This window comes from Zootoca vivipara, chromosome 3 (genome assembly GCF_963506605.1).
Source record: "Zootoca vivipara chromosome 3, rZooViv1.1, whole genome shotgun sequence".
NCBI lineage: Eukaryota > Metazoa > Chordata > Lepidosauria > Squamata > Lacertidae > Zootoca > Zootoca vivipara.
In genome coordinates this window covers 8,553,658-8,576,806 of record NC_083278.1, presented here as the reverse complement: position 1 = coordinate 8,576,806, position 23,149 = coordinate 8,553,658, and the positions used below count along the sequence as shown (strand labels likewise).

At 41.3% G+C, this 23,149-nt stretch overlaps 1 protein-coding gene across 3 annotated transcripts; it reads left to right on the top strand.

The window, feature by feature from the left end:
- Nucleotides 1-456: 456 nt before the first annotated feature.
- NEK5 (NIMA related kinase 5) lies at nt 457-23,051 on the top strand. 3 transcript variants are annotated; one of them, XM_035110228.2, is made up of 23 exons: nt 457-615; nt 4,165-4,302; nt 4,726-4,822; nt 5,525-5,622; nt 6,302-6,385; nt 6,963-7,033; nt 7,936-8,022; nt 9,148-9,202; nt 9,475-9,675; nt 11,213-11,279; nt 12,448-12,587; nt 14,151-14,347; nt 15,164-15,230; nt 15,403-15,510; nt 16,477-16,560; nt 16,867-16,974; nt 17,151-17,231; nt 17,593-17,655; nt 17,903-18,008; nt 18,383-18,508; nt 19,168-19,305; nt 21,216-21,345; nt 22,142-23,051. In XM_035110228.2, the coding sequence occupies exons 2-23, from the start codon at nt 4,186-4,188 to the stop codon at nt 22,362-22,364; spliced, it is 2,448 nt and encodes an 815-aa protein (XP_034966119.1). In that variant the 5' UTR covers nt 457-615; nt 4,165-4,185; the 3' UTR covers nt 22,365-23,051. The 3 variants fall into 3 exon arrangements, with proteins under 3 accessions (XP_034966119.1, XP_060128363.1, XP_060128364.1); XM_060272380.1 differs by lacking the exon at nt 17,593-17,655; XM_060272381.1 differs by lacking the exons at nt 457-615; nt 4,165-4,302; nt 4,726-4,822 and having other exon boundaries at nt 5,573-5,622; nt 6,333-6,385.
- The last annotated feature ends 98 nt before the right edge of the window (nt 23,052-23,149 follow it).

The window sequence follows — 23,149 nt, the reverse complement described above, 5'->3', positions numbered from 1 at the left end:
CTCAGTGAGGCTTACTTCAAAGCACACATGCATCTGCTTGCCCTGTTTGTCGGTTCAAGGAAGTTATTCTGCCTATACATCCTAAAAGCCATGTTCCTGTATGTCCAAAACTTTGCTGGAATGCTAAGCAAGGACAAAATTTTTAAATAGATCTTAGCTGATTCCTATAGATGCTGTTGGTGTTTTTGTTGTCATTCACCCCCCCCCCCGGCTTGCCACCCTGTGCGGGGAAGCTGCTCTTATCACCCTAAATCTGATGCTGGGTTCTCAGGAGCTGGATCCTGCGTGCTTTTTTTACTCGCCCTGGTGTGCCTTGAATTGTCTCAAAGGGCAGGTGTGGGTGGCAGCGACCCCTTCCCCGCCCTCCCTTCCCTCGTGCGACAGCCAAGGCGTCATAGAGCCGCGGGCTGCGGAACCGGCCCGCGCGTCTTTTTTTCTCTCCGTCGCCTTGGCAACGCGGAGGGCGGGGAGGAGGAGAGGGCCTGCTCCCTTCGCGAGCGAGGAGGACGAACCACACGGAGGGACGCGCTTAACCCCACCGCCCACCCTATGGCGTTTGGGTGCCCCGCTTTGGAGACAACCCCCTACATGCGGACTCGGAAGCCGGCTCGCCGGGTAACCCGCGCGTAAAAAACGGAGGGTCGCCTTCCCGAGGCTGCCGCCGCCGCCGCCTCAACCGCCACCCGCCCCTTTCCCCGCTTGTGGGTTCGCCTCCGTTAAAGCAGCGACTTTGTGGGGGTGGGGGGGGGTGCACTGCCCTCTTGGTTACATGAAGCCTATCGCCAGTGCCCGCTACCCTAACCCTACCCTATGCTTGGTTTCGAGTATGCATTTTGTGTTTTTTAATCTTGCCTTTTTTTCTGCTGCTAACCGCCCCAGAGATCGACGGGTGGAAGGGCTAAGGAAGAGAAAGGAGCGCAGTAAAAAATTTGAAGCGGTCACAAAACTTGATTGCAGAGTTATTCAAAATCCTGTTGGAACTAGTTTCATTATTTCAATTATCCAGCGAGATCAGCTTCTCAAAGTCTGATGACCAGTGCTTTCCCCCCCTAAAAAAATGTTTAGGGGTACTCTCATTTTCCCACTCAGATTGAAAGACTGCCCCTCAATGAGGCCAAACTTGGATCCACAAAATGTTTATATATTAATAATAATAATAATAATAATAATATATTATTATTATTATTATTATTATTATTATTATTATTATACCCCGCCCATCTGGCTGGGTTTCCCCAGCCACCCTGGGCGGCTTCCAACCGAATATTAAAAACATTACAGCATCAAACATTAAATACTTCCCTAAACAGTTGTCTTTTAAAAGTAAAATAGTTGCTTATTGCCTTGCCATCTGCTGGGAGGGCATTCCAGAGGGCGGGTGCCACTACCATGAAGGCTCTCTGTCTGGTTCCCTGTAAACTCACTTCTCACAATGAGGGAACCGCCAGAAGGCCCTTGGCGCTGGATCTCAGTGTCTGGGCTGAATGATGGGGGTGGAGACGCTCCTTCAGGTATACAGGACTGAGGCTGTTTAGGACTTTAAAGGTCAGTACCAACACTTTGAATTGTGCTCGGAAACGTACTGGGAGCCAGTGTAGATCTTTCAAGACCGGTGTTATGTGGTCTCGGTGGCCACTCCCAGTCACCAGTCTAGCTGCCGCATTCTGGATTAATTGCAGTTTCCGGGTCACCTTCAAAGGTAGCCCCACGTAGAGCGCATTGCAGTAGTCCAAGCGGGAGATAAACAGAGCATGCACCACTCTGTTAAGGCAGTCTGTGAGCAGGTAGGGTCTCAGCCTGCGTACCAGATGGAGCTAGTAGACAGCCGTCCTGGACACAGAATTAACCTGTGCCTCCATGGACACATGTTTAGGGGTCTGCGTCCCCCCAGGAAAAAGGCATTGCTGAGAACCATTGACACATGCAGCGTTGCAGATTCCCACTTTGGGAACTGCTGCATGAAAAAGTGTGCTCATGCTACCAAGTGGCCTATATTTGAGAAAAATGCTTCAATTTTTTTGGGGGGGGTGGAGGGGCTACATTTATACTAACAAGAAGTGGGATCTTGAATGACTCGGGTGGCAAATGGATATTTATTCTCCCTGGGGTAGTCATCAAACTATTTTTTTTACTCAGGAGTAGATCTGTTGAAATGAATGAACATGATTAACTTAGGCCTATTCATTTCAGCAGGTCTAGTCTGAGTAAATTTTATGTGTTATTTAGTACATTTTTATATCCAGCCTTTTCCACTTTGTGGAATTGAAGGCAGCTCCTTCCATCCAAGCAAGTTCCAGACAGACCTGCAAGGTGGCTGCAAACCTGTGCTGTGGGTTATAGAGTGTCCACTTACACATTGACCCAAAGAAAAATGAATGCATCATCAAAGAAAGAGGATGCTGGTTTTACATATCATTTGTGCGCACACAATAATATGTATGGTAGAAATAATTGCTGTAATTGAAACAAGTAAAATACATCTCACCATTGTTTGGAAATATCTGACCAATCTGCTGTTCAGGTGCAACTTCAGGACTCTTAACTGTCTTTTCTTAGAGATGTTTATCTTTAAACCAGACTGTCCTTCGAATTAGAGCAGTGTTTCTCAAACTTGGGTCTCCGGCTGGTTTTGGGCTACAGTTGCCATCATTCGTGCCCACTGGTTTTGCTAGCTAGGGATAATGGGGCTTGTAGTCCAAACAGCTGATGTCCTAAGTTTGGGAAACACTGAATTAGAGGAAGCCTTTAAACCAGGGGTCCCCAGACTTATCGGGCTTCGGGTCGGTGCCCGCCGCGCCGACTGCGCGGCGGGCCGGAGAGTAGGGGAGTGCGCGCGCAGCGGGCCGGAGGGCGGGGGAGTGCGTGCCCGTGCGCATGCGCACACGCACACGGTCGGGGAAAATCGCCGAAAATCGCTTGTGCGCACGCGTATGGGCCTCCCCCAACCCGGAAGTGCATCGGAAATGACCTCTTCTGGGTCGGGAGAGGCCCATACGCATGCGCACAAAGAATTTTCGGCGATTTTTTGCCGATTTTGAAGATCGCTGCCGCGCGCCGTAATAGCGGGCGGCGGCAGCGGGCGGCGGGGGTCGTTGCGGGCCGGATTGGGAGGCTAATTGGGCCGCATCCGGCCCGGGGGCCGTAGTCTGGGGACCCCTGCTTTAAACAGAAGAGTTTTCTATCTAAAAATAGAACATGTCAGTACTCTACCCTGGGACCACAAGCAGCAACATGCTCTTTTCATTTTACTCCAGTTTAAGGTTACCAGATGTCCCCATTTCCCGGGGACAGTCACCGGATTTACAAATCAGTCCCCATACAAAAGCCTATCATTCCTACTGAAGTTTAAAAGTGTCTCTGGATTCATTGAAAAAATCCAGTAACCTTAGTTTAATTAAGTATTGTATGGAATAGAGCAGCTTTTTGCCAACTTGGTGTCCTCCATATGTTTTGGACTACAACTATCCTCAGTCCCCAGCTAGAGTTTTAGTCCCAAACAACCGTTTGGTAAAGGCTGGAATACAGGATGTGTGTGTATTTCACAACAAACAGGATGAGGAGGGTTCTTCTGCATGCCATTTATGAATCAGAAGTATATTTCTTTCACATGTGCAATGGGTGTAGCTCCCACAGACAATGTGATGATAATCAATCTTTAATAAAGGCAATTCTCCCCAAATCTATTAGTTTCATCGTTTCACTTCTAATGGAGTAGGTGTGTGAATACCCTCTTAATGTTTCGGATTGTACCTAATCAACATTTTTTAATCTTTGTGGGACAAACTTCTGAAACAATTGGTAGAGTCTGGTTTCCTAAATGTTTTTGTATGTATGATGAATTAATGTTTACAGTTTAATAAAACAGTATCTTATGAGTTTGTAGATACAGTGGTACCTCGGTTTAATAACAGCCCTGCTTAAGAACTATTCGGTTTATGAACTCCGCAAAACCGGAAGTAGTGTCCCGGTTTGAGAGCTTTACCTTGGTCTAAGAACGGAATCCGAACGTGGAAGGGCACCGGCGGTGGGAGGCCTCATTAGGGAAAGTGCGCCTCAGTTTAAGAACTGTTTTGGTTTAAGAACGGACTTCCGGAACGGATTAAGTTCGTAAACTGAGGTACCACTGTATTAAGTATCTATCACTTAAATATTTTTGTTTTACAGACATTTCTCTAAATCCACAACATGGATGAGTATGAAGTGATTAAAATGATTGGAGAAGGATCCTTTGGCAAAGTATTCTTGGCTAAAGGAAAGGATAACAATCAACCATGTGTTATCAAGGAGATCAATTTAACAACGGTAAATAATCTCTCCTCCCACCTGTCCCAAATGCACTTACCTTTTAGAGTGATGTTACGTATATCATCTACACCAGGCAACCCCAAACTTCGGCCCTCCAGATGTTTTGGACTACAATTCCCATCTTCCCCGACCACTGGTCCTGTTAGCTAGGGATCATGGGAGTTGTAGGCCAAAACATCTGGAGGGCCGCAGTTTGGGGATGCCTGACTACACTCATGATTCATGACATAGGGAATTGGATATAGTTAGTTTTGGAATGGTTTCATATTTATCCATCTTTATGTATATGTGTGATCAAAACAAAATAAAAAAGTAGATATTTAAATATTCAATACTATATAATAAAGTCTCTAAATTTCATCTGAAAAAGGGACAGTAATAATCACATGCTTCTCCTTCCTTGTTTCTCAACCAATTTAGATGCCAAGAAAAGAAAAAGAATGCTCTCAGAAAGAAGTCGCTGTTCTGTCCAAAATGAAGCACCCTAATATAGTAGCTTTCTACACTGCCTTTCAAGGTCTCATTTTCTATGGCTTTGTTTGTTTGTTTGTTTGTTTAAAAAAAAACTCTCAGGGTGAGCAGATGCAAAAGAGGACAGGGATTGTGTACCTTTAATAGTTGTGTAGAAGAAGGATTTTCAGAAGGTATTTAAATAAATTATTTCTGTCCCAGTGGTGGAAAATTAACAATCTGGGAATATTTTTTTACTTCTCACAGTGGACCATTGTGCATTTAATTTTGGGTGGTTTAGGTTCTCATGCAGAACTATGAAAAGTGGCTCCTTGCACATGTTTGAACACAGGATCACTATTGTCCTTTGCTTCTAGTTACCCTAATGCTGTGTATACCTAGTGTAGGGTGGGGGTCAAGAGGTGGGAAATCTGTAATATCAGTATATTGGAGATAGCCAGATCTTAATCTGTTTGGCATGAAATATGCATCTTGGTGTTGTGAGCCTGAGAATTTGGAGTCTTTAGTTGAAATCACTATTCCAAGACAGATTACCTGACTGCACTACTCATAGAAGGAACCATGCACAGTACAAACATTAAACTTTAAATGACTTAAAGCATTTTTTGAAATAGTGATGGTGGCAAGATTTTTTTAAATTGATTTATTGCTTTGGTTAACTTTGCTATATCAGTTGCTGTGAAAGCGGTTAAGTGCTGTATTTGTAAATACAAAGTTTGTTCATAAGCTTAATATACTTTTATTATAGAGAAAAATAAGTTATATATTATTATGGAATATTGTGATGGAGGTGACCTAATGAAGAGGATAATTTTGCAGCGTGGAGTGTTATTTGATGAAGACAAGGTAGGTTTGAATTTTGAAGAACTGCCTTTCCTTGCATTCTTCCATTCAATTATTTATCACAGAAAAAAAGGACAAGGAGGAGATTAGCACCCTACCTTTCATTTTCTTTTATTTACCAAGTCATTAGTGCCATAATAATTTGTGTGTCTGGATGTTGTTGGGGTACCTTTGTATGACCAATGATCAGGGAGATCCAACGACATCCAGAGAACCACAGGTTCCCTGCTCTGCTTTAAAAAGCTGGCCTCAAACTGAAGTCCTGGGTGCAAATTTTGGATTTGCTGGAACAGATGGACCTATTCTGGACTGGGCTTACTGAGAACTACAGAAAATGTGAAGTGTGCCTGCTACTCAGGGTGAGTGGTTAGGAAGTTGTTTGACTCTAATCCCAGAGAATGGCTTCTTCTATTAACTAGATGTCTAAATGTATGTTCTGACCTTGTAGAATAGATAGTTGTGTCCAGGTTATATGTCAAGAGTGAGGTTGGAATCCCCATTTCCTGCTTTTTGATGAAGAGATGTATATCTTATTTTTTCTGATATTTACTGTATACGATATTAAATTCATCATTTTTTTCCTGGCATATGTACCTTTTAAAGGAAGTCCCCCCCCCCCGCCCTGGTAGAAATTACAGTGGTGGTGGTTTATGGGGTATTTACATTTTATCTTTGCCTATAGATCTTGAATTGGTTTGTGCAAATCTCCTTAGGACTGAAGCATATACATGACAGGAAGATTCTGCACAGAGATGTAAAAGCACAGGTAAGTCAAAGGGGGAGTGCCTTTTCCCAGTTGTGGTTGGTATGTCAGCTACAACTGTTCTTGTACAGAGATCCATTGCTGTCACCTCAGGTGACCGCAGTGGCACAGCACACCTTCCACCAGCTTCAACTGGTGGCCTAGCTGTGTCCCTATCTGGACAGGGATAGACTAACACCTGTTGTCTATGCTCGGGTAAACTCTAGGTTAGATTACTGCAGCACATTACACATGAGGCTGCCTCTGAAGCTGGTTCAGAAACTTCAGCTGGTGCAGAATTCAGCAGCCAGGTTGCTCACCGGTGCAAAACAGTTTGAGCATATAACACCACTGTACTGGCTGCCAAGTTTTGACTTATAAAGTATTGTGAATTCCATTCCAGCTGAGGTCTGACAGACACCCTCCTTATTGAACTTCCAGTGCCTACTGAAGCCTTTATTTCAGCAGCATTTTAACCGAAATCTGATCTTACAGTTTTAAACAATCTACTACAGTACAGTATTACAATCCTTGTACGGTACGCTGATTAGAGACAATTGTGATTAATCGGTATATAAATCAACACTTTTATGGATTGCAGAACATTTTTCTCAGCAATAATGGAGTGATAGCAAAACTTGGAGACTTTGGGATTGCGAGAATGCTGAACAAGTAAGCATTTTATGGACTCTCAATATTGTTCTTTCCGTGCTATGTCTGAAAAGGATTACTTTGTTTTAGATAGTGAAATGTTTAGAGCAGGCATCCCCAAACTTCGGCCCTCCAGATGTTTTGGACTACAATTCCCATCCTCCCCGACCACTGGTCCTGTTAGCTAGGGATCATGGGAGTTGTAGGCCAAAATATCTGGAGGGCCGAAGTTTGGGGATGCCTGGTTTAGAGAGTGGGATGTAGACTGGCCTTATTCTGCATAGCTGCCAAGTTTTCCCTTTTCTCACAAGGAAGCCTATTCAGCATAAGGGGAAATCCCTTTAAAAAAGGGATAACTTGGCAGCTATGCTTCTGATGCTAACTCTAAACAATTATTTATCCTTACTGTATTTTTATTCATCCATACACCACTTGATTGTAAAAAAACCTCAAAGTGGTTTACAATAAATGAAGAGAATAGGTTGCATCAAGCACCATTTATTTGAGGACGATAACCGTGTTCACCACGGTTCCTTGGAAGATAAAGGTGGTATATAAATGTAGAAAATAAATGAGGGAAGCAAATTAAAAGCTTCCAAATTCAGTTTTGAATAAACTGCAGTTTCCTCTTATATCTGAACTTGGGAAACAATGGTTTAGTCTAACCGATTATTAAGCAAACTGATCTTAAATCACATTTTTTGTGATCCTGGTTTATTTGAGGGTTCCTATGTCACTGTTGGTTGGAATACAGATTTTTCTGTTACATATTGAAATATATAAGTAGTGTTCTAATTTGTTCCTGGAGTCTCCAAATGATGAATTGATGTAGATATGTATAGTTGCTTCCCCCACCCCAGTTTCCCTATATATAACAAACTTACTGGTCAAAACCATTATTTTTCAATGTTGTTTTCCTTTAGTACCATGGAATTTGCTCGGACCTGTGTAGGAACACCATATTACTTGTCACCTGAAATCTGTGAGAACAAGCCGTATAACAACAAAACGTGAGTGTGAATATTTCTGACGCACATATTTCAACCACATCATGGGAGGAATTCAGTGTTGTCATGGGTCTGAGCCCCATGTTGGGCAAAAAGATTCCTGCCTTGCAGGGGTTGGACTAGGTGAGCCTTGTGGTCCCTTCCAGCTCTGTGATTCTGTGATAGCACCATACCTTTTCCATCCTCCTGCTAGACAACTGGAATTGCCCCATAAGGAGGCCTTTTTTCAGGAGTGGATAGTAAATCTCTTAATTGTAGGTTTGCCTCTGCCTTCCAATGGCCTGTCTCCCCAGGCACTCCTTGCTTACATGTTGGAACATGCCATGTCCCAAATGTGAGAAACCTTTGCTCTTAGAGGTTTGCCAAGCTCATATGATTGAAGGATCCTCTCACCACCCCAACAGGCATTAATCTTCATGAAAACATGACATCTACTGAACATCATGTGTGATCCTTACCTATTGCAATCAATACTGAGACTTCTCTCTCTCTCTCTCTGAGGTTGACTATGTATTTAGAAGTTTTAACGGTTCTATTTCTCTTTTATGCAACTTCTCTGTCGTCCGTTATATCTCCATCCTTATTATTAAGAAAGCTTCTTAATTTGGAACCTAAAGGGTAAAGGGGCCCCTGACCATCAGGTCCAGTCGTGTCCGACTCTGGGGTTGCGGCGCTCATCTCGCTCTATAGGCCGAGGAAGCAGGCGTTTGTCCGCAGACAGCTTCCAGGTCATGTGGCCAGCATGACAAAGCTGCTTCTGGCGAACCAGAGCAGCGCACAGAAACGCTGTTTACCTTCCCGCCGGAGCGGTCCCTATTTATCTACTTGCACTTTGATGTGCTTTCGAACTGGGACTGGGCAGGAGCTGGGACCGAGCAATGGGAGCTCACCCCGTTGCAGGGATTCGAATCGCCGACCTTCTGATCAGCAAGCCCTAGACTCTGTGGTTTAACCCACAGCGCCACCTGGGTCCATGTCTTTGGAACCTAGGATGTGACTATATGTTTTGTGAATTGTATTTGTTTTTCAACGAACAGTATGAATTAGTTTATTGACTGCAAAGGTCAGATGGATATTCTTGTTTTACAATGTTTCCCCACCCCATACTACGATTTCTTTCTTTTACAGAGATATATGGTCACTTGGCTGTGTATTATATGAACTCTGTACTTTAAAGCACCCTGTAAGTACATTAGCAGACTATTTTTAATACAATATTTACTAAGAATGAAAAATTTTCAAGTGGAACTTTTCAAACGCAGCAGTTAGAATTGTAATTTCCAATGCTTCTAAATCTTGGACAGCCTAGCAAGGAGATGCCAGATGTTCTAGATCTGAATTTTTTTTTCTGGGCCACATGAGATATTTTCCCCAGAAAAGATGCTGAGACATTTTTCTTTAAACATCACATTTCACTTGGCAGTTACTATTTATGGCTGTATTTTAATATTTCAGTTTGAAGGCAAGAGTTTGCCTCAACTTGTGCTGAAGATCTGCAGAGGCTATTTCACACCAGTATCTATGAAGTATTCATATGAATTAAGAACATTAGTATCCCAGCTGTTTAAAACATCTCCAAGAGCTCGCCCTTCTATCAACTCCATTTTGAAAAAGCCCTTTTTGGAGCAGCAGATAAAGAATTTTCTGCCCCCTGAGGTGAGTGTCTGCTGTGGCTGCAGACAATCCAAACAAATGAGAAAACCCTTCCCTGGTAACCTTCACATTCCTTTCCCCCTTCTGCCTCTTTTCACTTTGCACATGGTAGTCACATTTAAGGTGAATGTGTAGAATTTACATTCGAGGAGCGGGATTGTCTGACGTCAATTGCTGCTAATGCTTGCTCTCCGCAGGAAAATGTATTTATTAACTGAATTTGTTAAAGGAGCCCAGCGTGGCAAACACCAAAGTGGTAAAGCAGGTTGATTAAAAATAAATATATATTTCCAAACAATGAAGAACATTTTTACATTATGAAAATGATGTACCGGTGGCACTTGACTCCAGTCAAGATAGCTAAGATCTATAAGAAAAAAGAAAAAAGATGTTGGAAATGTATGTTGGAGGAGGGGGATACTTACCACATGTGGTGGCGGTGTAAAAAAGTAACACCATTTTGGGAACAAATATATAACGAGTTAAAAAAATTGTTAAAATACACGTTCCCAAAAAACCCAGAATTATTTCTGTTGGGTCTGATGGGGATAGAGATCAGGAAAGAAGACCACAGAATATTTATGTACGCAACCACTGCAGCCAGAGTTTTATTGGCACAGAGATGGAAAACCCCAGATACCCCAACGGTGGAGGAATGGAGGGTAAAGATGGTAGAATATTTAGAGCTGGCTAGACTGACTGGAAGAGTAAGAGATCAAAAAGACCAGAAATCTCAAAAAGAATGGGAAAAATTTAGAGAATATCTGAGAACATATTGTAAACCAACAATAACACTAATTGGCTTGACATAATACCTACAATTGTTTAGAACACAAAAGGGATATATTGGAGAATTGGACAAAGGAGAAAACTTATAGAAATAAAAGAAAAATAGCAGAGAAGAGAAAGGAGAATAGAAAACCATACGTGGAAGAAGGAGGAAGCTGAGCTCGGCAGACCGTATAGAAAACGGAGATGAAATGAATATTGATAGTGCAGAGTGGAGGGTAGGGGTACGTGCTGTATTTGATGTACATATTGAATTGTATATAATGATCAACAGTATACAAGGATGTATGAAGGTTTATGTTGCCTTTTTCTTGTTTGTATATTTGAAAACCCAATAAAATATGATTAAAAAAATGAAGAACATTTTTAAATAGTTGCTGGGAATGGTATCTCTGAGCCATCAAATGCCCAGGTGAACAGAAATGTTTCCAAATGCTTTCTGAAAGTTAATGACGAGGGAGAAGAAACACCTCACCAAGGAGGAAATTAAACAAGTGGGGAACCACCACCGGGAACTGGGCAGCACCCAGCAGTGACACCACCACCAGAAGGTCATTCCCTACTGATTGTAGGGCCCCAAAATAGTTGATATTGAGGAAGACATTCTTTTAGATAATCCCTCTTGCCTTGAATTATCAGAATGAGCAAGCACCTTGGGTGCATTGGGACACTAGTGAATCGCCAGTTAGCGAAGATGTAGCATAGATAGATATATATGCATGCATGTGTAATCTGTTATATTTGCTTCTAGATCATGGAGGAAGAATTCAGCCACACTGTCATTCACAGAAAAAGGTCACTAGATTCACTGCCATCAGGCAAGCTGTTGCTCACTAAGGTTTATATATACTGTATATATAAATGAAAGCATAATGCTTAAGAGAGAGAGAGAGAGAGACATTTGTTTTAAATGGTTATTGGTACTGAGTAATTAGTCAAATTTCAGTGAAGATGGTGTATAATGAATTTGCATGCTCCTTCCCCTTGGGGACATGGTGGCATCAAAACTATTGAGCAGATGCGTGTTACTGAATACGGCTCTAGTTTAAGAGTTGTGCTTTCAAGGTAGTGGCCCCATTCTGCTGGTGCTGTAAGTAAGAAGTAGGAGCAACAGGCATTTTAATTAATAAACAACATATCAAAGTGGTTCACAGCAACTACATAAAAGCATAAAATAAAAACCATATAAAAATATAAAATCAGATATCAGTTAACTACTGTGGTAGGATGTATTCTTAATTGCCTGCATAAGCCCAACAGAATCGGAAAGTTTTCAGCAGGCATTTAAAAATCAAAACAAGAGGCCTGCTGAATCTCTGTTGGCAGAGTATTCCACAGAACTGGGCTGGTGACACTAAAAGCTTGGTTTTTTGTCGTTGTCAAATTAGCCTCGCCAGCTTGGGGGAATGACCAGCAACACTCCTGCAATGATTGAGCTGGGATATAACGGTATAGCTCTTAAGATCACAGAACTGCTTTAGTCAGGTGTTGTTTCCTCTCCAAGAGAGTGAAACCTTCGTTTATATAGTTCCTATGTGTTGCACTCAAAATAAATTCAGGCCTCCGATTATTGTCATCTAAAGTGTAAACATGGGTAGAATTATTACTTTGCTGTTATAAGGTAGCATTAATTGTGCATTGTGTGCAGACCACAGAGGCAAACACTGCACCCTTTCCCTGATGAGGTAGACTGAGCCAGGTAATGTCAGTTCCCTTCTCACTGGAACTAGAAGAATGTTTTAGATCAATAGAAATAGATGGTGGTAGGTATGGTACTTCAGTAAGCATTGTTCAGGAGTAATTCTCGTTACCTGAGTGCTCACATCTTGGAGCATATTTAATTGGAGCAGAACTGCACATTTGGTGCCAAACAGGATTCCCAACTCAGGGTATGTTGCTGGTCATTCTGGGGTTTTGAAGGGGAGGGGCATAAGAGTATGATATTGGAAATAATTATCAAAACCTTATTTAATTGAATTATCAAAGGAGCTCCTGAAGTTCAGAAATCAAGAATCCATGATCGTCATTCACCCAAAATCAAGCTGGAGATGCTTTCCAGAAAACAAGACATAATGTATGAAAATGAATGGAAAGCTCCTTCAAGGCCCCACGATCCTATTAATCAGGTAATAATAATAGTAATTAAAGTTCTCTTGGCATTTACCGTATTTTTCCATGTATAAGACTAGGTTTCCCCCCTAAAAATAATGTCAAAAAGTAGGGGGCATCTTATACACAGATACATCTCCCCATTTGAGTCCCTGCGCCTTATACATGGGGGCATCTTATAGACAGAAAATATGGTAATTGTTTAATGTAGTTCTTTATTTGTCATGTACTTTCACTTTGCAGCAGTAGATGGTACTAATTCAGGGACGAGTGACCCTCCAGTTGTCGCTGAACTCCAGTACCCATTATCCCTAAATATTGGTCATGCTGCCGGGGCTGATGGGAGCTGGAGTCCAACACCATCTGGAGGGCCACAGGTCTGTTATTCCTGTACCGACTAGTTTAACAGTGTTTGACAAATAAGCAAATTAGGGTCAAACTAGATGTGAGGTTAAATGTGTCTTTGAATCTGATTCTGGAATTCTTTTCCCATTCTGCCCTTGTATTTTTTTTAAATCGAAAAGCAATTCTGAGGCCCTAATCTATATAATGGTCCCTCTTAGCTGCTGTTAGAATTCTCACCTTTTTATTTTTTAAAAAATCTAAGTAGCAGATTCAAAGCTATGTTCTGTATCTAGCTTGACCATAAGTCTGTACCTCTTTAAAGGGATGCGCAAGCCACACTTTGCTGTTACACATTACTCTTGATCCAGAACACACAACTAACATAAAAAGTCCATGAGCACTTGCAAATTACTCACTTTTCTTCTTAAAGTTAGGTCAAGAGGAAGGCGTGGGTGCCAAATGAGATTGCCCCAGAGGGGTAGGGAGAATGCTTAGGCACTTGTGGTGTTCAGTTGTTTAGGCCATCGGCAGGCCAAAGGAGTTAATGGGATCACATGAGATGAATTAATAGGAGTCATAAATATTGTTTAGCAGAATGCTGCGTGCACAGAGAAAGCATAAGCTGCAGCAAAGAATGGGAAATGGAATATGCTTGCTATTTTATGTTTATACCCCAATTCTCATCAGAGAATGGAATTCTCAACGGTCTTCTGTCCAGACCCTGATCAGGACCAAACTTCTTCAATTTCGAGAATGACAGACCTTCCAAGTGCCCTTATTTTCCAGGGACAGTCCCAGATTTACAGAAGTTGTCCTAGTTTCTGATTTGATCCTGGAATGTCCCGTTTTTCCTTAGGACATCCCTATTTTCATCAGAGAAACGTTGAAGGGTATGGAGTTATCTGACCCCTGAGCCATCTGAAGGCAGCCCTGTGTGCGAAAGTTTTTTAAATGTTTAATGTTTTATTATGTTTTTATATACAGTGTGTTGGAAGCCGCGCAGAGTGACTGGGGCAAAATAGTGAAATTATTATATTATATTATTATATTATATTATATATTATATATCCTATTTTCTTCAGAGAAATGTTGGAGAATATGGAAAAATATACCATTGGCTGCTAATCACTAGGCCCAGGAAGTGATGTGCTTTAACAATATGATTTAGCAAAAGGATAACTTCAAAGTCAGTGGATTTCTTGCCTTCATAATTTTAATATGTATGATGTTTCCAGCCCTGGGGTCCTCGGTTGAAGATGTGTGGGAAATCAGAAGCTGCCAGAAGGAGGGGGCACTATGACCATTATTATATGAAACTTGAAAACTTGCAGAAAAGGGCCTTTGAGCAGGGTGATGATCCTTGTATCAGCGAAAGATTGGAAGAGTATTATAAGCAGAAAGGACAAAAACCACCACCTCCACCACCTCACTGGTAGGATTCCCCCCCCTTGAATATTGATACATCTCATGATTTTGACATGGGTATTCTTGACGGTGTAGAAATTGGCACGATTTTGTTTGTTTGCTTGCTTGCTTTCAGTTTGATCCCACACCGAAATTAGGTAAGCTAAAGCCCACTGATTTCAAGCTCATGTTCAAATTTGAAATTCTGAAGTGACACAGAATATGAGCAAGTTTGTCTGCTCAAATGTTGTGGCAGCAACATTTATTTTATTTATTGCATAACATATACCACTCAATTGTAATAAAGCCTCAACGCAGTTGGCAAAAAGAATAAAAACAACATGATCAGTTTTAAAAAGTTACAAAAATATTTAAAACATTTTTTTAAATAAAAACCAGCAACAAGCCAAAACCAGATTAAAGCACATAACAGCATCCACTAGTCTAGATAGACTTGCATAAACAAAAATGTTTTTAGCAGGTGCTGAAAAAATCACAGTGCCTACCTGGTATCAGTAGACATGGAGTTTCAAAATGTGGGTGCTAAGATGCTAAAAGATAAATTTCTTACAAGTGCAGAACAAAACATGTGTCACCTGTAACAGTGCCCATCCCTCAGATGGAATTGATCCTGTGGGCATATATGGGGTTGATGATGATTCAGCTTCAGGTGGGGAGAGTATGGGATTGCTAGGCCATTTATGACTGAAAAATAGAGAAGCAGTGTGAAAAGGTTAGACTTCCAATTTAACCTTTTAATCTATAGTTTTTATATTCAGTACAATTTACTAAGGAAACTTGGAATCCAGCTTCAGATTTTCACTGATGTTCCTGTTTCTTCCAGGCCTGCAGAATATCTTCAGAGACGATACAATGCCCAGCAATACAAGATAAAAGTAGAGAAGCAACTTGTAAGCATTTTTTCCAAGAAGAGAGAATAAGAAACTGAAACTGATAAGCAAATAGAGTGATATTTAAAAATGCACTAGCATGAAAAAACTCCAACTACATTTTACTTTTCCATTCAGTGGGGTGGGTTCAGAAATGTTTACATTTTGTATGTTTCCATTATTTTGCATATAGGGATTGCGTCCATCTTCTGCTGACCGGCAGTATTTTCAAATGCAGTATCGGGAGATGAAGGAAGAGCAGTTGAGAGCTCTTGCTCAAAACAATAAAATGAAAGAACAGGTAAGAAAAAGCTGTTTCCCTTGGGCTATGGGTCAAGGAAACTATAATAGGAATCATAGAGTCATTATGCAAATGCTGGGGGCAGGATTCACATAGATCCATGTAAATCTGCTACTGCAAAACCATAGTACAGGCATTCTTTTTAGTATGGGAATACAGTACAGGCTTTTAAGCACTACCCTGTTTGTTAGGGCAGAAGTAGTTGTTATATATTCTGGAGCCATCAGCACTGGGCAGTTAATGATGGATTGCTTAGAACTAGTGCCATATCTTCTAGTCTTAGCTTTTGGGGTCTTATGTGGGTAGAGCAATCCATATCTGTGGTCCACTGTGGGGAAGGGTTAGAGCTAGAGGCTGGCCAAGGATCTGCTGAATCCTAAGCCAGCCCAGCTATCAGTAAGTTGTTGCAGTAGGCCTGATCTGGGCCTCTTCACTAAAGTCCCCCCCCCCCCCCCCGGCAAGCTGGCACAATTGGCAGAACTCCAGCAACGACTCCACTATTATTTTAAGCCCCACTGCTGCCAGGAGTTTGGATTGCTCTGTTAGTTATTTTACGTGCACTCAAAGGCTTTGGCATTTGTTTATTTAATATGCCACCTATCAGTTTGGCAGCTACTTAGATAAATTTATTATTATTATTAAGCAGACCACTTCATGCAAGTGAAAGGTCATTTAGTTCCCAAAGTAGTGTTGGGAAGCTGCTGTTTAAGAAAGACTTAAAATCTTCATAGTAGAGACTATGTGCGTGTTTGTGTTTTGTGTGTGTGTGTGTACATATTTAAATAGTGTACTGATATTTGCTACAGTTCTTTACACATCATATAAGCTCTCCTGAACACAATGGAATTCCTGAATGGACATGCATAAAATTTTGTTGTTAATGTACATATTACTGATACAGCATGTTGCTTCTAAAGTTTCCTGTGGGTACACATTTTTTTAAAAAAATCTGATAATGTTTAACAGGAATACCTGAAACAGCTGCAGAAGATTCGTCAGCAGTACCACAGTGAAGTAAATGAAATTAGACGTAAAGCAGAATCTCTAGAGGTAAATTTCACTGCACCAAACTTTTACTAGAGTTTTCACACACCTCCCTTTCCAAGATGTGGCAAACTGATAGTAATTATGCTGATGTTGTTTATCTTTTTATTTAGATTATTGTAATGGGAGGATTTTAGCAGTTGAAATCCATTCTGCCCCTTTAGTGGTCAATAGGACTGACAAGAATTTTGGGTGTGAGCAAATAGTGGCTAGGATTCAAAGTTCTCACTGCATGCACAAGCAATTCTATACATGTATCACTCTTTCTTTCAAATCAGCAACATTTTTAATTAAATATATTCTGTCTTAAAGGAGAATAAAAATATAAAGGACAAAACATATATTGTGAAACAGAGAAAGACTGAGAACCAACCTACTTATAATTATATTATTCCTGGAGGACAAGATGAACCAGTTCAGGTATTAGCACCTCTTTATGGTACAATGTGATAGTTGAAAAGTTTACATTAATGGGAAAAGGTCACAGTTTTTAACATGGTTGACTGTGCTTTATCAAAATATAATAAGAGCATACTTCATTTTTGACTGGAAGTAACTGTGCCTATTAAATTTTATATTACTTTTTTGTCTTAAAGGATCTCGAGCAAAACTTGAAACAAATTGGAGTACATAACTGGCAGGAGGAAAATTTCATTGAAAGAAAACACAAAGCAAAGGTTAAAGATAATATTTTTCTCATCATTTTGTCTGGTCTTTGTATAGCTCTGAAAATGGGGTTTCAAATGACTATGTCAGCCAGTGGTGATCATGCATGTGATGGCCATTTCAAGTAAGTGGGATATATATGCTGTCTTTTCCTATCTTCTTTCCTGATCTACTCTTCCACAAAATCCCATACTGGGGAAGGGAGAGGAAAAATTGGAAGCACATGAGTGGATTGCTGCTTTCCCTCGGACCGAAAAAATGATAATCAGCATCCTCGTGCTCTCCTGTGCCTGTATTTCAGATGATGGCACGAGGAGTCTTTAAAATGTATACCTGTGATAGTTGGTAACTCTTTTTATTTATTTTCTTCAGGGAGGTCTAAAGTTTCAGATTGATCTGAAAGATGGTGTTTCAGATTTCCAGAAAGAGAAAGAGGTATGGGCTATTGTTATATGTTACACCAGGTTAGCCTAGAAAACAGTTTGGCTGGAGAAAAACAAGCTAAGCCTCATATTTTGTTATGCTCAAAGAGAGGCAGAGGTGAGTGATTGAATACCGTGCACAAGCACACTCCTCATTCATAAAGCTGTAATTTATTTTTGACCGTAACCTACTGCTGCATGTTGGCCTATGTGCCCGAATTGAATAAGTTCTGAATGTGCATTGTTTCTTTTGATTTTAGGAATGTGATAAACTTAATGAAGCCTTAACTTTTGAAGATGGAGAAAACCTTAAGAAAAAACTGACAAACATCTGTGATGATTATATAGACAAATCTTGGGAAACAGGTGTGCTTCTCTAAACTGCTAGACTTTTTTGGTGTGCTGTTCCCATTATCACTTGCAGTTATATTCCTTCATGTTCTTTCTGTTGCTCATATTATTTGTATAACTTATTTGTATAACTTTCATTTGTTTTTGTTTTGGGCATACAATGACATGTCTTGTCACCATGCACCTGATCAGCTCAGTTTTTTGTTTTAGTTTGTTAGGCCAGTGATAATATGTGATCAGTCTGTAACAAGAATGGGTTCCATGCATAACTTACAATTACATTATATGTGCTGAAAAATCAACCAATGGACCTTTGTGTCTCATAATTAATACCATATTTTTATCCATTCAGATTTAAAAGCCATTGAAGGTAATCTCCTTTCCCTTAGGTGGTGACAATGAAGATGATGCCATTGTAAACAGAAAACACTGGCAAACATCAGTCCCACGGACTCTTCTGAATCTTCTAGAAAATGCAGATATTTCCTCTACATCCACTACCATGGATGAAGCAGGTAATCTCTTGGAAAGTATTTTCTGAGTGTTACTGACTCCACTTGTTCTTTTAAATGTGAAATACAGGGGGCATTTCAGAAGGGTGTTCTACTGTGACCTGAAATATCATTTCCATAGTTCCCAAAGTGTAAGAGAGGAATCCCTTAAAAATTACCGTACTTGTGGGTGCTAAGCTAGACTATGAGCAGGCTGTTTCCTGACCATTCCTAGCCTAGTGTGCTTGCTCAGAGCTATTTTAATTCTACGTTTTGTCTGAAAAGGTCGGCAACCCCTCCTCTGTTCCCCCCTATCTCTATAGTAATCATCCATTCAGCTGTATTCAGCTGTTTTCTGAAACGGTTCATGAACCTCCTAGCCCACCAGAAGCCCCTAAGACCTGTTTTGTCTTAGTTTAGAAATCCTTTAAACTGTCATCTTCCTGCCCTTCAAATATTTTGTCTTTGGAAAAAAATGTTCCATAGTGCTGTTGCTTGAGCAAAAGTGTCAGCAAATGAACGCACCTTTGTAGAAGGATGAATTATGACTACAGAAGCAAGAGAGGAAGCAGAAGGAAGAAGGTTCTTGACATTTGGAGGTGAAATGCAGTGGGGCTAGTTTTACATGAAAGCCTTGCTAATGCAGAGTGAGTGAACTAGTGTACTGTATTATTATTTCTCAGTGGGCCAGGTTACCTTGATCCCTCCAGAATTTCCTGAAAACAGGAGAAAATGGAGCCAGGAATCACCTGGGACACTAATGAACATGCTAGCTGAAGCAGAATGCTCCAGTGACACTTTGTGCCAAGCCGAAGAACACAGTAAGTTGCTTCTTACATATTTTGCTACTTGATAGTCACATCTGAGATTTATTTGACATTGCATGCAGCTACTGAATATATCAGTGAACTTAACCTACGCACAACAAGCACACAGATTGAGGGGGGAAGCTTGAACTGCCCTAAAACAGACAGTATCTGTGTAATGTTCACACCTCAGTACACAATACTGAGCATAAATAAAACAACAGGAGGATGGTTTTAAAACAATCAATCATGATATTTTTAACATACCATGATATAAAGACAACACATATGCTTGAAGTAAATGGGGAAAGTTGCATACAGTAAAATTGTGCCCAAACATCTTATACAACCAACTATCGATTGCAGGATAAATGAGAAAGTTAAGAAGCTTCACGGTAATGAAACAATGTGAAAGATTGTCTAGTAATTCCAAACTTAATAATGCCTATCCAGGACCTTATGAGAAAGCTGTAGAGTCTTATATATATTTTCAATTCCAGCAGAAGGCTCAGTTCACAGTGTTTCAAGCAAAATTATTCCTCACTGAGCTTATATGAGGTTTGTTGTCCTGCATATTTAAAAGGTGGTCTCATCAAATCCTTGGTCTGAGCAAGGAGCCACCTCTATTGGGCTAGCAATAGTGACCACGTGTCCACTAACCCACCTGGAAGTACCACTTCACACAAACAGAAAGTGCCTTTATGTAAGACTAGCTGTACCCGGCCACGCGTTGCTGTGGCTCAGTCATGGGCCTTCTCCACTCAGCGTCCCCGTTCCCCACCCCAGCCGCATGACGTTGAGACACCCCTGTCTCTGGTCTCCCCGCCGTGTGACGTCATCTTCCTCCCACGTAATGGCACCCGGCACCCCGAGCGCTCTCTCTCCCCCTCGCATGTGTGTTCTGGCAAATCCCCCCACCCCATCCCCACCCATTCATCCTCCCATAAGGCATGGGCCTCCTCCACTCAGCATCCCCGTTCCCCACCCCTGTCTCTGGTCCTCCCGCCGTGTGACGTCATCTTCCTTTCACGTGATGGCACCACCCCGACACATTCCTTTTACCAAAAGGCATGGCCCACCTCCACTCAGCGCCCCCGTTCCTCACCCCAGCCCCGTACCATAACCCAGACGTCACGACACCTCTCTGTGGTCCCTCCCGTTTCTCTGGTCATCTCTAGCCATCTTCCCTCCAGCTCTCTGCTCATCTCTGGTCATCTTCCTCCCGTGTGATGGCACCCGTCAACCCGACCCCTCTCTCTCTTCCACCCGCACACCCCATGTGCATCTTGGGACTGGCCTGCTCCCCTGGCTGTGCTATGCTGGGCAATGCCATGCTACTGTGATGTCACAGATAGTCTGCAGCCAATGGCAGCAGCTGAGGCATCCTCAGTTGTGCTGCTTTGACATGTTTTTCTAGAAAACATGTTCTAACTTCTCACAGGTGTGACATCTGTCTGTCCAATCTAAGTTTATACAAACACCCGCATAGTGGAATGGAACGTTGTGTGAAAATTTCAACGCAATCGGTCAAGCGGTTTTGGAGGTAGCTGGATGTGTACGAACTGGGACCTTTTACATATATATATATGTATATTACATATATATATTACATATACACACACACACACACACACACACACACCGTAGATTGGCCTAGTCCCATTGTGAATTTGGAAGCAGCCCCACATTTGGAAAGCAGTTCTCTGTGGGCTACCTTATGTGAACGGACCCCATATATCTAGATTAGATTAGCATCAGGTATAAACCAAATGGCGACACATTGGCCAACCCTGCTCTGTAAGTTTGTGTGCGTGTGTGTGTGTGTGCGTGCGTGTGTGTGTGCGCACACACACCTTGGTATAAATTCAAAGTTGCTTACAATCTTTAAAACACAATAAAACCAACTAAAACATTTTCCACTTCAGAGGAAACAGTAACCCCATGCACTCCAAAAAATGATAAAGCTGATTCAGTAGAGAGTTCTGATTCAGAAGTGGATGCTGCTGTTGAAGTGGATGAAGAAAGGCTTGATCCAAGATCTGATGACGATGATACGTAAGTTGGCCTTTGCTTCTTTGACAGTATCGGCGTAGCATAAAAGACTCTTGTTAAGCAACAATATTTTTGAGCTGTTCCAACCTTAAGATTTGTGACAAATGTATAGAATGGGGAGAATCAGCAACCTCACCAATTTAATACCGGTAGCATATTTCTGTCTAGAAAAATTAGTATAACTGCTTAAAACTAGGATACTGTTTGCTTTGAAAGGTGTCTAACTTTCACTTTAGCTCATGTTTAATATAAAGTACTGACAGTGGGCAAACCGATAATTTAGTAAAAATAGGTTGACTAGCAAGTTTGGTGAAGCTAAAACTCCAGAACTGAGTAGTTGGCTCTCAATCTCAACATTGTGTGAACCGGCATTGAAGGATGAAAAACAGGAGGAACAGCAAATACTTTCATATTGCTCTTTGCAGACGAAGTGTGCATGCACATGAAAGCTCATACCAATAACAAACTTAGTTGGTCTCTAAGGTGCTACTGGAAGGAATTTTTTTTATTTTGTTTCATACTGTGAGGTCTCCCTTGAGCTAAAATGTTTTAGGTACCCCTGGCTTAAACAAATAGCACTTTCAGACAGTCCTGCTTATGCCTTAAAGCTGGTGAGATGGGAACTCTGTACCCTCACAAAGCAACTGTGTAGGGCCCCATTAACACACAAACCAGCTCTCACATTTTCATTTTTTAAAAATAAATATTGGCTAGTTTAGAAATTCAACATTATGATAACTTGATCAAGAATCATAAGTTAATAACCATTTTATCCTATTAATTTAATCTGTTAACACAGTAACTTTGAAGAATCTGAGGATGAATTGAGGGATGAACTGGTAGAATCCCTGGAAAAAGTAGTAACATCTCTTCAAGAGGAGATTATAAAAGCCCCAGCTGAAACAGAAGACACAGATCAACTGAAAAAAGAAGCACTATCCAATGGTAACCTTAAATCCATTGAAAGTTTGGAAGAGGATAGTAACCTGACTGAAGACAAACAGGAAGGAACTATCAGTTAACACTCTCTTGGGGAATTGTTCCTTAAGAATGACCGGTAGCTAGTGGAATGTGTTTTAAGAAATGGTTATCTCTTTGTAGCTTGTTGTTGTTGTTGTTGTTTAGTTGTTTAGTCGTGTCCGACTCTTCGTGACCCCATGGACCATAGCACGCCAGGCACTCCTGTTTTCCACTGCCTCCCGCAGTTTGGTCAAACTCATGTTCGTAGCTTCGAGAACACTGTCCAACCATCTCGTCCTCTGTCGTCCCCTTCTCCTAGTGCCCTCAATCTTTCCCAACATCAGGGTCTTTTCCAAGGATTATTCTCTTCTCATGAGGTGGCCCAAGTATTGGAGCCTCAGCTTCACGATCTGTCCTTCCAGTGAGCACTCAGTGCTGATTTCCTTATAATTACAGAGGTGGGAGGTACGGTCCAGGTAGTGCAAGGCAGTTCAGTTTAACAAACTTTACATGAATGGTCCCCTGCCTTTCTGCATTTTGACATTATCCCAACAGCCTTTACAACATTTAGTTCCTCATTCTCCAGTTGTGCACTATAATGTTACTTAGATATAAAAACATCATTAGGGATTTGCAGCCTAGAACAAGTTGACGTCTTGATATGGAAGCACTTTATTAATCTTTTCCCTACAAGTCTTACTCAGCTAGAGACCTTGCAACATAGCCTATAGAATAGAGTGGTGTTTTTTTTAATGAAATGTCACCATGGCTATTTCCCTTGCATGCCTCCAAGGGTTGTCTTATAGTGGAGCAGTCAGTATGGAGGAACTCTTTCATCTTTTGAGGA